This window comes from Gekko japonicus, unplaced genomic scaffold (assembly GCF_001447785.1).
Source record: "Gekko japonicus isolate JY-2015 unplaced genomic scaffold, Gekko_japonicus_V1.1 scaffold215, whole genome shotgun sequence".
In the NCBI taxonomy this organism is placed as follows: Eukaryota; Metazoa; Chordata; class Lepidosauria; order Squamata; family Gekkonidae; genus Gekko; species Gekko japonicus.
This window is the reverse complement of record NW_015160215.1, coordinates 591,229-605,007: the sequence shown is the minus strand read 5'-3', so window position 1 is coordinate 605,007 and position 13,779 is coordinate 591,229. Positions and strand designations below refer to the sequence as shown.

Here is a 13,779-nt window from a genome sequence, read left to right as displayed (position 1 = left end):
GATTCTCAAAGAATCTGCAGGACAGGGAAGGTTGAAGCTGGAAAAGTATACAAGCATCATTTCCCAGCCCCAATCTGCCTCCAGCCCAAGGCCCCCGGGCTGAAGAGAAGCAAGTGGTCATATAGCCACATAGAATGCAACCGGCAAATACAGCCTGTTTGAGGGGTTTTTCCCACTTTGGGAGGGGGAAAACCCCCAGTATTTTTTCATTCCTGAGGTGTCCTGTGCAGAAGTAATTTCTCTTTCCTTAAGGAACCACATTTTGGTATGGCACTGGTTTGCATTCAACTATCCAGAACAAAGTTTGAGACTCCAGTGGCACCTTTAAGACCACCAAAGTTTTATTCAGGGTGTAAGCTTTTGTGTGCATACACACTTCTCAAATGCTTATACCTTGAGTAAAACTTGTTGGTCTTAAAGGTGCCACTGAACTCAAACTTTGTTCTGCTGCTTCAGACCAACACGGCTACCCACCTGAATGCAACTATCCAGTTTGCTTCTGGAATGACAGTATACGAGTCTAGCCACTATGACAGCAGGAACCTATCTGGTTTCCCATATCGATCAGAAAGAGTTCAACCAAACCACCCATACCAATCCTGTATTCAGAAAAGTATCTTCTAGTAACTGTGTCACACGTGCTAACTGTTTTCATTTTGGAGCCTCCTTAACTGAATCTTCAAGCTTGTGATTATAATTTGAGTCAGGACTCATTACGGCTTAGGCCTGGATCCAATTTTCGATACAAGGACTCAGGCTGTAAACATTAAATAGATGTAGAATGCCCTTTCCTCATTGCTGAGTGACATAACCAGGCTTCCCACACCTGAAATTAAAGAGTCTTTAGGTTTGAGAACATGATGTGAAGGCAGACTTCCAACTTTAATACATCTCATTTTATAACTTAAGCACTGGACAAGTCGTAACACAAATCAAAATGGAAAGCAGCCTTGTAGAGCTTAACAGTAGGAGTATGTTAATTATCAAATATTAGTATTACCAATCTTATAAACAACAAATAAAAGGGCCAATGGCTTGAACCACAGTAATTTCATTTATTTTCATCCATTCTTAACATTCTGATAGAATAGTGGGTTTAGTGGAATTGCCTCTCATGTTCTGCCAACATTTCCAAGTACAAAACCAATCAGAATACTATCCTATAAATAGTCTGCACGTAAAAGACTAGGGAAAAATGCCTTGAGATAGGTTCAGCTTTCTTCAGTACCTTAAAGGAACAGGAGAAATGTGAAGATATAGTATGTATTCTTTTTCTGCATTTCTTAAAAATTTACGAACCTGCAGATCTTCACAACAGAAGAATGTGCTGGCAAATAAAAATTTCTGACAGTTATCCACCTCCAGAAACAAATAATCTAATGAATGCAATATACTTCACTGAGGTTACTCCTTTCACAATGTGGTATTGATTTTATTAAAGGAGAATTATATTAAAACATATTAGAGGAAGAAGAATCATGTTTTGGACTAACTCCTTCACTCAAAGTGCTATTAGTGTAAGCTTTTAAAAGGACCAAAACCAGTACAGTTTTGTCTTATTTAAATATTCAGGATGCAACAGCAAAATTAAGGAGATTCAGTTTTATGTCATCCATCCAGACACAATTGTGAATTTCAAAGGATGCACCTGTGGCAATTACTGCAGAAATAAAATAGAATTTTAATACTGCTTATTGACACAATTGGTGGTTGATGAACAAGTCTTTCAATCAAGAATAATACGCAAACAGATGCAATGAAGCCTTTGCAAAACAGCCAAGATGACTGCAATATATAATTAACTGATCTCAGAATAGAATCATAACTATCAGCTCTAACACATCCTTTGTACTGAAAACACTCAATAGCCCTGGAATGTAAAAACAAGCTTCAAAGAACACCACAAATTTTCTATGCCTTAAATTAACAATTTAGACACCATATCCAAATCTCACAGTTTTGAAGGGCAACTCCCCATTACTTTTTATTAAATGCTTCTAGCAAGCGCAGCAGGTGCAGAAACAGATTGATGATATCCAAATAGAGGTTGATTGCAGCCAATATGTATTCTTCAGGAGATAGTTTGTGCATTAGCAGATGAGTGTCATAGATAATAAATCCACAGAACAGAAGTGCTCCTGCAGCAGCAAATACCAGCTCTGCTACTTCACTGTAGAAGAAGATCTACAGCCAAAGAGCATGCACACAAACATAAAGATTTAGTTCAAAATGTCTTCTATAAAAACACATCAGAATCCAATTTAACCATATTATATCTATAATTAAAAATGCGAATATTTGGCTTGCTTACAAATAAGCTATATGCTAAGTAGATACTATTTTCTTGGTCTCATGTATTTTTCGTCATGGTTTCAGTTCTTTTGCTTTCTTGTCAGTATGAGGTTTTGTTGTGTCTTCCTGTATGACTGTCACTACCATATTACTGCTGTTAAGAACAACAGGACTGACTGTGCTTCAACACACGTATGCAATAACCACATTTCTCATTCAGCTTTTATGTGGTATCCTTTAAAATTAACACACTGAAGATTTTCCTGTTTTTAATGACAATCTGCTTCATACTAAAGAGCAAACCTTTTGCTTCTGCAGCATTCAGTGATGACACAGAAAATATTTTTGAATTGCATTCAAAATCTGGGAACAGAAATACAAGGAGTAACAGACACACAAGCCTAAAAATTTTTTAAGAGTGTCTGTCTAAGAACATCTCCCATGCATGCTATATTTAAAAGCCAAGAATTTCCTAATGAAAATATATATTTTTTACTTCGACACTTTAATGTTTTCTTTACTTTTCACAAGACAACAACTACAGAAAGATATCTAATTCTGTGTAATTCTAATATAATTACACCTCATTGCCAATGCTCCCTCTAAGATGTGGAGTCTTGTGAGCAAAATTTCTACTTTGTGAGCTACTGGCATTAAAGTTGTGAGTGAGCGATTTAGCTACTGCATAACTCTGGAGCCATCCTTCATGAGCTAAGAAAAATGTGTGAGCCAGAGGCTAAAAAACTGTGAGCTAGCTTCACACTAACTCAGCTTAGAGGGAACACTGCTCGTTACAGTGTTATCACTCACAGCATGGCATTCAGCTAGGGTTGCCAATCCCCTGATGGGGGCAGGGTTTCTCCCACTTTCCAGCTCCCCAATCTGGCCGGCAGGGGAGCCCTGCGCGCAAAGACCCCCATTGCGTCCAACATGCCTGGCACGATGACGTCACCCAGAGGTGGCACTAGAATCTGGGTAAAAACTCTACTGGTGACCATAGAGTTTTTTAACCCAAATGCTAGAGCGTCCTCCCACATGATGTACCCGGTGCAATGACATCACCTCTGGGTGACATCATCATGGCGTGCACGCTTCTCACACACCCCAGAAGACTCCAGGAGCCAAGCTGGAGCCCCCTGCCGGGACCCAGGTAAGACCTGGCAACCCTACATTTAACACGAGTGATTTATTAACAAACTGATTATACCACAGTTTCCCCCCTCTACATTGTAAACACTGTTAAATGCATTTTGCTAAGATCATTTACATATTCAAACTATGCTTACAAGGCCCAGGCAAGTCAGAAATTAGAATCAATCACCACTAAATCACTGAATGATACTTGGCCTTGGAGCAATGTTCCCTCTAATTTTTCCTCCACTATTGAGCAGAGCAGTTCACATCCTGAGCAAAATATAACTGTTGTAATCTTAAAATGGGCAATGAAAAACTCTATGCAACTCCAGATTGCTGCTGAGCAGGGCTTCATGTGTTAATGAGCAGACACTCCTGCTGCACACAGCTTAGAGGGAACACTGCCTTGGAGCACTACAGAAATGAATACAGGTTGTGCACTGGCAGTTCTTGGTGGACTGAGCTGAAAGGATCAGCAAGAGCGGATACAGCCTCTATCTTATGGTGCCCGTAGGAATGAATGGGGAGTAGTGAGCTTGAAAAAGACATTCACTTGGAAGAAGAACATGTCCATGTGACACTCGTCCGCTCAGATACAATCAGTGGGGCTATATGGGAAGAATGTGGTGCAATTAACTTTCCTAAGAAGTGTGCATATGCCAAAGCTGGCAGTATGATCAAGGTAGGGGGGGGGGGGGAGACTCTCATGAACTTGGGAGAAGGAATGACAACTGTGGGTGGGGAGAAGGAGCAAGCACTTTCCTTCCTAACTTGTCTGATGGTGGCAGCAACAGTGCTGCTGCCACGAATTCTGATGGATTAGCTCCTCCGTCTCCAGTGTTCCCAGTAACTTCTTAGTATTTATGTAATAAATGTCAATATATCTAATTTTCAACATGGCCCCATCTATGGGTACTTAAATCTGGAAACTGGAGCCATGAACAGATAAGATAAATCTTTGTACAAACCAGAAAAAAGCTCCAGGTTTGCAGAAAAATCTGAAATCTAAAAAAAAAAGACAATCCCCCCTACCAGGGGTTTAATTCCCACCTACAGAATAACAGAAGCAATGCCTGTATCTTTAAGAAAGGAGATCTCAGTGACCATTGTAGGGGCTGCTATGCAGCTGCAATACTGGCAGCCTTCAAATCTTGGTTTCTGTCAGTAAAAGACAAAAGAAAGGCCCTTTCCAGGACTATTTTGGCCTCCCAATCCACTCCTGCTGCCCTCCCTCATAGGAAGTAACCACCAGGCAGCTTCCTATCGTGCAAAGGGGCCACAACTGTGGCGGTGTCTACCAGATTACTTGATGCCATACAATATGCCTGGGCCCAGTGGCAGGCAATGAACAACTTGCATGACTTGGTTTCGCCTGGCAGTGTCCACCATACAACTCACCTGAAAAACTTGATACCACACAACTTTTGCAACTTGACCAGACTTTTCCCAGGGAGGAAAAGCTGACAGCCCGTGTGAAGTAGTGGTTAGAGTGTCAGACTAGGATCTAGGAGACCCGGGTTCAAATTTCCACTGCACTATGCAATTTTGCTGGGTAACCTTGGGCCAATCATTCTCAGCCTGATCTACCTCACAGGGCTGTTTTGAAGATCAAATGGAGTAAAGGAGAATGATGTAAGCTGCTTTGTGTCCCCAGCAGTGTTCCCTCTAAGCTGAGTTAGTGTGAGCCAGCTCACAGTTTTTTAGCCTCCGGCTCACACATTTTTGTCTTCGCTCAGGAAGGAGGGCTCAAGAGCAAACTAATTTATGCAGTAGTTAAATCTTTATTTAGCTCACAACTTTAATGCCAGTCGCTCACAGAGTAGAATTTTTGCTCACAAGACTCCACAGCTTAGAGGGAGCTTTGGTCCCCAGGTGGGATATAAATGAAGTAAGTAAATCATAAATAAAGCTGAAGACTGAGGGTGGGTAGCTAGACTGAATTTTATATATGCCTGTGAAACTGTATTTTAAACTATGTTGTACACTGCCCTGAGCCCTCTGGGGGAGGGTATAGAAATACAAATATAAATAAATAAAAATAAAAGAAAGGTTGGTTGGTAAGTGGGAAGGATTTTATGTGTTTACTGTGTTTGTGTGTGTTTGAAATGTTTTAATGTTTGTCCACTTGGGGATCCTGAATCAGGTAAAAAGGCAGCATAGGAGCATGTTTTCCATAAATACTGTTAACATAGACAAACTCTCTAAATGTGCCCTGTTTACTAGCAAACTGACTTAAATGGTTTTGCCTTAATACTAATCGAGAATACAAACCATCAGGCAAACCTATCCAATAATCATAAGAATGATTAAAATGGTTTGGATCCCACCAAAACTTTCTACTGAAGGAAGAATGTCCGTTAGTAGAGTACATATTGCCTCCCTCTGAAGCCTAAAATGCCTTCTGAAATGCTATTCTAAGGGGACTGCAAAGAATGGGGTAGTCCAAAGTCCGCAGAGAGGGGAAGACTGGTACAAACTCACCTACTATGGAGAGCTAACTGTGCATAGGATTGTTCTGACAAAACTGTTAGCTTAGTACATCAATATCTCCAAAACTGTAATTACCTGTTACTATATTCAATATTAATCAAGAACATAACCTCTTACCCTTAGAAAGCCGGAGAGGAGAAGAATCCATAAGCAAGCAAACAGCCTGTGAACACACAGTAGTATGTAAATTAATTTCCTTGAAACTGTGAAAGCTCATTCTATCGTAAATGTAAAAGTACAGGACATCTTAATCTTCTGAATACACAGTATTAAAAAATGTACACTCACACTCTTAACACAGATAATCACAGCCCTAACGTAACCCCCTTGGGGTTTGGGGGGGGGGTGTATGAAATTGGTCAGTTGCCTATACCTGTTATGCAGCTCTAGATGGCTCTCTGTAGAAAGCCCTTTATATTATTTCAGTATGAAACAATAATTTATGATGTCCAAGATTACTCTAAATTTACTGTTTATATATCAATTACATAAAGTTAAAAAAAACATTCCTATGGCTGTTTTAATATGGGTATTATAAAGCAACTTACCCAGCTCCAGCTTTGCTGAAATCCCTTTTGGACTGTAAAGTGTATACAGTGAGAGCCAGAAATACAGCAGTAGTAAGAATAAAGGCTTGCAGAACAATAGATACTTCATAGAAAGTCACTAAATTAAACAAAAAGCAAACAAGTAAATTTAACTTAGACCTCATGCATCATTCATTTGATATCATTACTTGTTTAAATCAAAATCATATGGGCATCACACTAAAATGTTGTTCCAGCCTAAGGACAGCGTCGGATATAAACTACTTATTCTTGACTGTAAACAACCCACGATCTAGGCTTTAAACTTAAAATTAGAACCTATACAAATTTCTACAGACGGCAATGGAACAGTAATGAGCAGGTGTCTGTATTCTTAGGGGACAGACTGTTCTGGTTTGTATATTAGCATTAAAACTGCACTCAGGTCTCCCCTGCACTTTTCTATTATTATTTGTTGTATCACAGAAAAGTGATTTTGTTCACGTTGATAGGAAAATGCTTAATATGGAAGACATTAAGTCTGGCTCCTGTTGCTTGCCCCTCTTCTTCTGCTAAACGAAAACTAAGAAAATGATTCCAAGACTGCTATTCTTTTGTAATGGGGCATGCAAGCAGCAGTTTGCAGCAGTTTCATTTTCAGAGAACCAGTACACCCACAAATAACTACAGGGTGGCATGGGCATGGTTATTGAGCTTAGTCTCCCACTACAGACACTCCCTATGCAAAACTACTCAGGATTCAGATTGCCATGACACTTCCAAACATACAGACTGCCACAGGTGTCCGTAAATGTTGATTATGATCGCCACTGATCTTGTTCCTCCTTCTGGGTTAAAGTCTGTCTCTTTGTGCTAGGCTTTGAAAACACTTGGAAATGGAAGACTTTCAGAAAACAGGCACAGGAGCACCTCAGCAGTCAATTTGGACTTCTGGGACACTTCAAAGCAGTTTTAATCCCTTCCGCAGCCAATGTGAGGTCAAAGATGATTCCCCAATCATCTCTTCACATAGCCCTTGCCACAAAACCACTGGCTGAGGTGTATATTTATGAACTCCTATACTGGCAGTTGCTGCTCAGCTGATAGTAAAGGTTTCCCTTGCTCGAAAGCTAATCAAATCCGACTCTATGGCGTGGTGCTCATCTCCGTTTCCAAGTCAAAGAGCCAGTGTTGTCCAATGACGTTTCTGTGGTCATGTGGCCGGCATGACTAAACACTGAGGCGCACAGAACGCTGTTACCTTCCCCCTGAAGTGGTATCTATTTATCTACTTGCAATGTCTTGCTTTTGAACTGCTCAGTTGGCAGGAGCTGGGGCCAGAGACAGGAGCTCACTCTGTCACACAGCACTAGGGTCTCGAACTGCCAAACTACAGACCTTCTGGTCTAAAGCTCAGTGTCTTAACCTCTGAGCCACCGCGGCTGATAGTTACAAGTAATAAAAATCTGCATTTTCATTTCTTACTGGGATGAAGAGACTACAAAATATGGATGAATATTTACCTGTGATAGCAACAGTAATTGCTTCCAAAAGGGTCTGGAAGGGGGAAAAAAAGGTAGTATAGTTTGCAGTCAACATTATGGCAGCATTACTCATCCATTCCAATCCAATCCAATCCAAAGAGCTCTGGGTGGGCAGAACTGTCTCTGACATTGATGAGATGGGAAAAGCCCAGCTCATGAGCTTAGTGTATGAATTGGAACCAGAATGTGCAATATTTGACAGGTACATCATTTTACAGAATGTACCCCCCAAAACATGTGAAAATTATTTTTAAGGAAGTGACATTAACAGAAATATAGAAAAACAAACAATTAAAACAAAAAGGTATTCTGAACATATTAGGGGTGTGTGTGAAAAATAAAATATATATGGTCAACAACTATTTTAAAAATATTTCAACAGATTTTGAGATTAAAGGTTATGATAGTACTTACAAATCCAAAGAGAAGATATAAATTAACTGGATGCTGATGTCTGTATATAGTTAACGCCACTATCACAGCCAAGGAGCCAAGTAAGGACAACAGAAGTACACCAGGGCTGTAACATTGAACAAAGGACATAAGCAATATTACAGAAATATCAACTCTTCCTATTTTTGTTGTAATGTAAAAGAAAATAAAACACTTGCACTAATAATATACAACTAGTTATTGATGATTTTTTCTTTAAGACACAGGTCCAGAATCAAGTGGTATGAACAAAGTTTGGGGTGGGGGAGGACAAAAAAAATCTGTATAGATCATACAGTTCAAAAAAACAACAACAACACAAAACCATTGTGTAACAAATATTTCATGCATAAGAAATCCTCAAGTCTTAAATCGGTAAAATAAAAAATATATAATATATGTTTATCAAACAGTTTACTGGATGAATGCTATGAGAGAAAGTAAGATTGGATTTATTAAAGGACACCATTAGAGTAAGTGATGTGAGGTTTTTCAGGAACAGAGGTGGGAAGCAGTTCTTAGCGGTTCTTCACTCCAGAGAGTGTTTTCCACACGGTTACCCATTTGTTGCCCAGCAGAAGTGAATGGGTATCATTCACCCAGATATGAAAACAAAAACAATTACATGTAGAAACAATACAGGCAGGACCAAAACCTGCCTTCTCTGTGAATGTGATACTACTGATCCCAGTATTGTGGGCAGCTACTGCCCTCATACTAACAGTGTCCCCAAGAGCAACAACTTACTTTCTGCTATAGAAGTGATCTGGCTCCATTCATCTCTATAACGGAAAGTTACATTAGGGAGAATATGTTGTGACATGGTGTGGTATCCTTGTCCTCATGGCTCAACTTTTCCTACTATCAATGCTGCTAGTTTCCCCTTCATTCCTACCCAGTGATGACTTTTCCTCCTTGTCTCACTGCATCAGTGATGGTGTTCAAGCCTCTGTTGCTGCTCCAGAGGAAAGAAGGAACAGACACTTGTTCACCCTTTGTCATGTCCTTCAGTCAGAACAGCTGTCTATGCTGATGGAGGGAGACCAGTAGTAGCTTCCCTGTACAACCTATGCCAGCCCATCAGTGTAACCCTGTTCTGTATTACAGCAGGTCTACTGAGACAGCATAGCTTAGATCTGAAAGTATAAGCCTGGTGATAAGAAGCTCCTGGTTCACATCTTAGCCCTTTCATGAGCCATTATCTCCCAGCCTCAACATCACTCAGCTATATGGGGATGCTAATGCTGACCCATCTTACCAGATCATTGCAAGGGATACCAAGATCAGAACGCAGCATTGATGTATTACCACTTTATGCTGTACTTTACAGTAAAAGGTAGGAAGAAAGTGCGTATTCAATGGGATTAATTAGAGGAATCTACCTCTCATGTACAAATGTCCGAATTGTGGTGGAGTACAGAAAAACAGCAGCGGTCACGGTGGTCAAGAGAACTTGAACTGAAAGTATGCTGTATACTTTCCGCAAGAAAGCTAGGTAAGAAATAAAAACAACATGTTAGCATGGTTTAATTACTGTTGAATTTCCCTCAAGAAATGAGCAAGAATGCAAACCTAAGAAATACAGAAAAAGGATTCAGTAGCTTCAGTTAGATAAAAAATTGGTTCCTCCATAGACAGCAACAAATGAACCTTATGCTTATTTAGCATTACAGCAGTTGCAATATGTGGACAATGGTAATGATCTGTTCTCCAGTTAGTATATGAAACATTTGTTTACAATGATTAAGTTAAAAACAATCCACACCTTTGCCCACATGGCTGAATTTAAAAGAACATGAATTTGTTTCTATAGAAAAGGCAAAGAGGACATGCCGTTGCCTGACCACGATAGGTCTGAGTTTTTTCATGGTCTTATGAGCAGTTGTTACTTTTAGCACTCCTCCCCAACCGAAACAGAGGGATGTCGTCAGAGATAACCAGGAAGTCTGATATGCAGATGAAGGCTACATATCTGGGGTGGATCCAGCTTTGGGTTTGGAAATACCTGGAGATTTTGGGGGTGGAGCCTGGGGAGGGGGCTCGGGGGTATAATATGTAGAGTCCATCCTTCAGAGCAGCCTTTTTTCTCGAGGGGAACTGATCTTTGATGTCTGGAGAGCAGTTGTAATAGCGGGAGATTTTCAGGAGCCACCTGGAGCTTGGCAACCCTAGTTCTGGAGAGGTTTCGGCCGAGGAGGGAACGGGAACGGACAAAGGCTGGGAGGGGCGGGAAAGCGGGATTTTTTTACCCATGCGGATGTGCACGCTGGCCGAGGCCACATTGCTGCCATAGTTAAAATCGTCCTCGATGGATGTCCTTGGGTAGCCCTCATTCTCCGCAGCCATCATAACTGCGCCCTGACGTTCCGCCGTTCTCAGTTCGATGTCGACGAACCACTTCGCTTCTGGGTAAACTATACAAATAGATCGCAGAGAGCATCGATCGCTCCGATCCCCAGCCTTCCCCCTCGACAAATTTCCGTCTTCCTGCTAGTGGCGGAACTTCCTCTTACGGCGTCACCGCAGCCCTTTGCAGAGGAAGGAGGCGGGATCGGGGCGTTACTAGAGGCTCCTTTAAATTGCATTTTAAATTAAACAGTTTTCAGACGGCGAGTTTCCAGAGGAGGTTTTGGAGGGTGCATTACACAATAAATCACGTTGAACACGCGGAGTTTCAGGACCGGAGTCATTAAGCATTAAGTCACGATCCCTTCCCATTTGTGTCAATAATCTCTATGTACGTGCTTGTAGTAGCCGTAATGGCTAGTTTTGTGTACGGGCGAGTGCTTTAGAGTCGAGTGAAGCTGGACAACTCATTTTTCTTTCCGCCTTAGTATTCCTCATTTATAAAATGGGATGTACCAGGACCATTAAAAACAGGGCTGTCTCGATGTGCTACGAACAAAAATAATAATTTTAAAATGCCCATCAATACCTTTCTTTTGGTTCTTTTTAGGCATACAGCGCATTTCAAGTCATGGTGTACCTGTTATTATGAAATCATAAAAATACAAACGTATGAATTTCTACAAAAACCTTACTGGACTTTGCAGATGCTTTTCTAGAAAATGTAACTGTAGTAGTAGTTACATCTCTTTGCAGCAATATAACTACTACTTGTCTTGGAACTCACTTAGGATTTCTGCAGATGAAACGAAGGGATGATTTTTGCCAAAAAACAACAACACCCTTGTGGAGACCTCTAATTTCCCCCATGTTGATCCTGGAGATACCCTATCCCCTAGGAGCAGCATTTTAGGGAGGGCTGGATTGCTGCAGGAGGAGGGAATTGGTGAAAATTGCTCCTCTGCACCTGAGAGAAATATTCAAGCAAGTTAAGCTCTGATTTACAAAAAGATGACTATGTTGTCACCAAATCCACAGCTTAAGTATTATAACAGTCATTATCATCATGAAGACATGAAAAACAGGACATATGCACATTGGGAGTGTTTACACAAAATGCTCTCAAGTGGAACATGCCCCCAGAAATCCCATTGGCTTGCATTGCAAAGTAATGTTAAATAAAAAATATGAGGCATTGTGCTTCAAAATGCCCTAACTTGTATATCTCCAGAATCAATAGACCATATTTTACAAGGTGTGATAGAGTAGTGTCCATTTCAATGCATGGCTTTTGTGCAGAGTGCTCCAAAGTGGGGTATCCCCAGGTTTTGCATTGCTAAGCATCTGAAGACTTATGATCTGAGGATACTGCATCCCAAAGTAAGGTTTGGACCACCCTAATTTGTACATTCCTGGAATCATAACACCATGCCCTGGAAGGTGCTATAGAGTGGTACCCAGTCCAAAACTTATTTCTTTGTTTCAGCGTGCTCCAAACTGGAGTGGCCCGAAGAATCCCTCAGGACTGTATGGTTTGGTAGTTGAATAATAAGGAACTGAAGGCAGCTCTAATATGTTTGGCCTATGTTCTTGTTCTATAGACAGTTCAATGTGCTAGAGGGGTGAGTGTTTTTTTACTTGCTTTCAGCTGAGGGGATTCAGCTGAGGATATTGTGTGGGAGGACTGGGTTTGGAAGTGCGTGAAAGCGATTAGAGTTGTTGCAGAGTCCTGGCTGCTTGAGAGAGGCAGAGGAAGGGGCATTGTTTGACTGTGATTGGCTGTAATTCAGTATTTAAGAAAGCACCTTGCCAGAGGCATGAGCCGAAGGGTGAGCTAAAGGGCTCTTTGCCTGTGGATCTTAGCCTAGGGACTCTTAGACTAGGGGCTCTGTAAGAACCCTAAGAAGAGCCAGAAAGCCAAGGCCCTAGGCTCTTTGTCTTCCCCGTAAGGTAAGTTGACTTCAACAAGAAAAACTACATAAATACAAAGGGGGTTAAAAGGGGAGTCAGCACCCCGACCAGGAGGTCCAGCAGTGGGGTCAGGACACTAGAATCCCTCCCACTGTTGCCCCCCCCCCCAAGAATACAGAGCATCACTTGCCCCAGACTGAGAGTTCCTATCTATGCCTTGTGATTAATAGCCACTGATGGACCTCTGCTCCATATGTTTATCCAAATCCCTTTTGAAGCCGTCCATGCTTGTAGCCGCCACCACTTCGTGTGTCAGTGAATTCCATGTGTTAATCACTCTTTGGGTGAAGAAGTACTTCCTTTTATCCGTTCTAACCCAACCGCTCAGCAATTTCATTGAGTGCCCACGAGTTCTTGTATTGTGAGAAAGGGAGAAAAGTACCTCTTTCTCTACCTGCTCTATCCCATGCATAATCTTATAAACCTCAATCATGTCTCTCCTCAGTCGTCGTTTCTCCAAGCTAAAGAGCCCTAAGCACTTTAACCTTTCCTCATAGGGAAAGTGTTCCAACCCTTTTATCATTCGAGTTGCCCTTTTCTGCACTTTTTCCAAAGCTATAATATCCTTTTTAAGATGTGGTGACCAGAACTGCACACAGTATTCCAAATGAGGTCGCACCATTGATTTATATAGGAGCATTATGATATTGGCTGATCTGTTTTCAATACACTTCCTAATAATCCCCAGCATAGCATTGGCCTTCTTTATTGCAGTCACACACTGTCTCAACATTTTCAGTGAGTTATCTACTACAACTCCAAGATCTCTCTCTTGATCAGTCTCTGCCAGTTCAGACCCATCAATGTGTATTTATATTTAGGATTTTTGGCTCCAATGTGCATCACCTTGCACTTGGCCACAATGAACCCCATTTGCCATGTTGACGCCCACTTGCCCATCCTTGACAGATCCCTTTGGAGTGCCTCACAATCCTCCCTGGTTTTCACCACTCTGAACAACTTCGTAACATCCGCAAATTTAGCCACTTCACTCCTTACTCCCAACTCCAAATCATTAATGAACAAGTTAAAAAGCAATGGAC

General features: G+C 41.2%; 1 protein-coding gene across 1 annotated transcript; it reads right to left on the bottom strand.

Moving 5' to 3' along the window:
- Nucleotides 1-948: 948 nt before the first annotated feature.
- TMBIM4 (transmembrane BAX inhibitor motif containing 4) lies at nucleotides 949-10,895 on the bottom strand. The gene is made up of 7 exons (XM_015410513.1): nucleotides 10,669-10,895; nucleotides 9,802-9,910; nucleotides 8,402-8,507; nucleotides 7,967-8,000; nucleotides 6,465-6,582; nucleotides 6,034-6,079; nucleotides 949-2,184 (listed from the first exon to the last, which is right to left on the bottom strand). The coding sequence occupies exons 1-7, from the start codon at nucleotides 10,766-10,768 to the stop codon at nucleotides 1,978-1,980; spliced, it is 720 nt and encodes a 239-aa protein (XP_015265999.1). The 5' UTR covers nucleotides 10,769-10,895; the 3' UTR covers nucleotides 949-1,977.
- Between the last annotated feature and the right edge of the window lie 2,884 nt (nucleotides 10,896-13,779).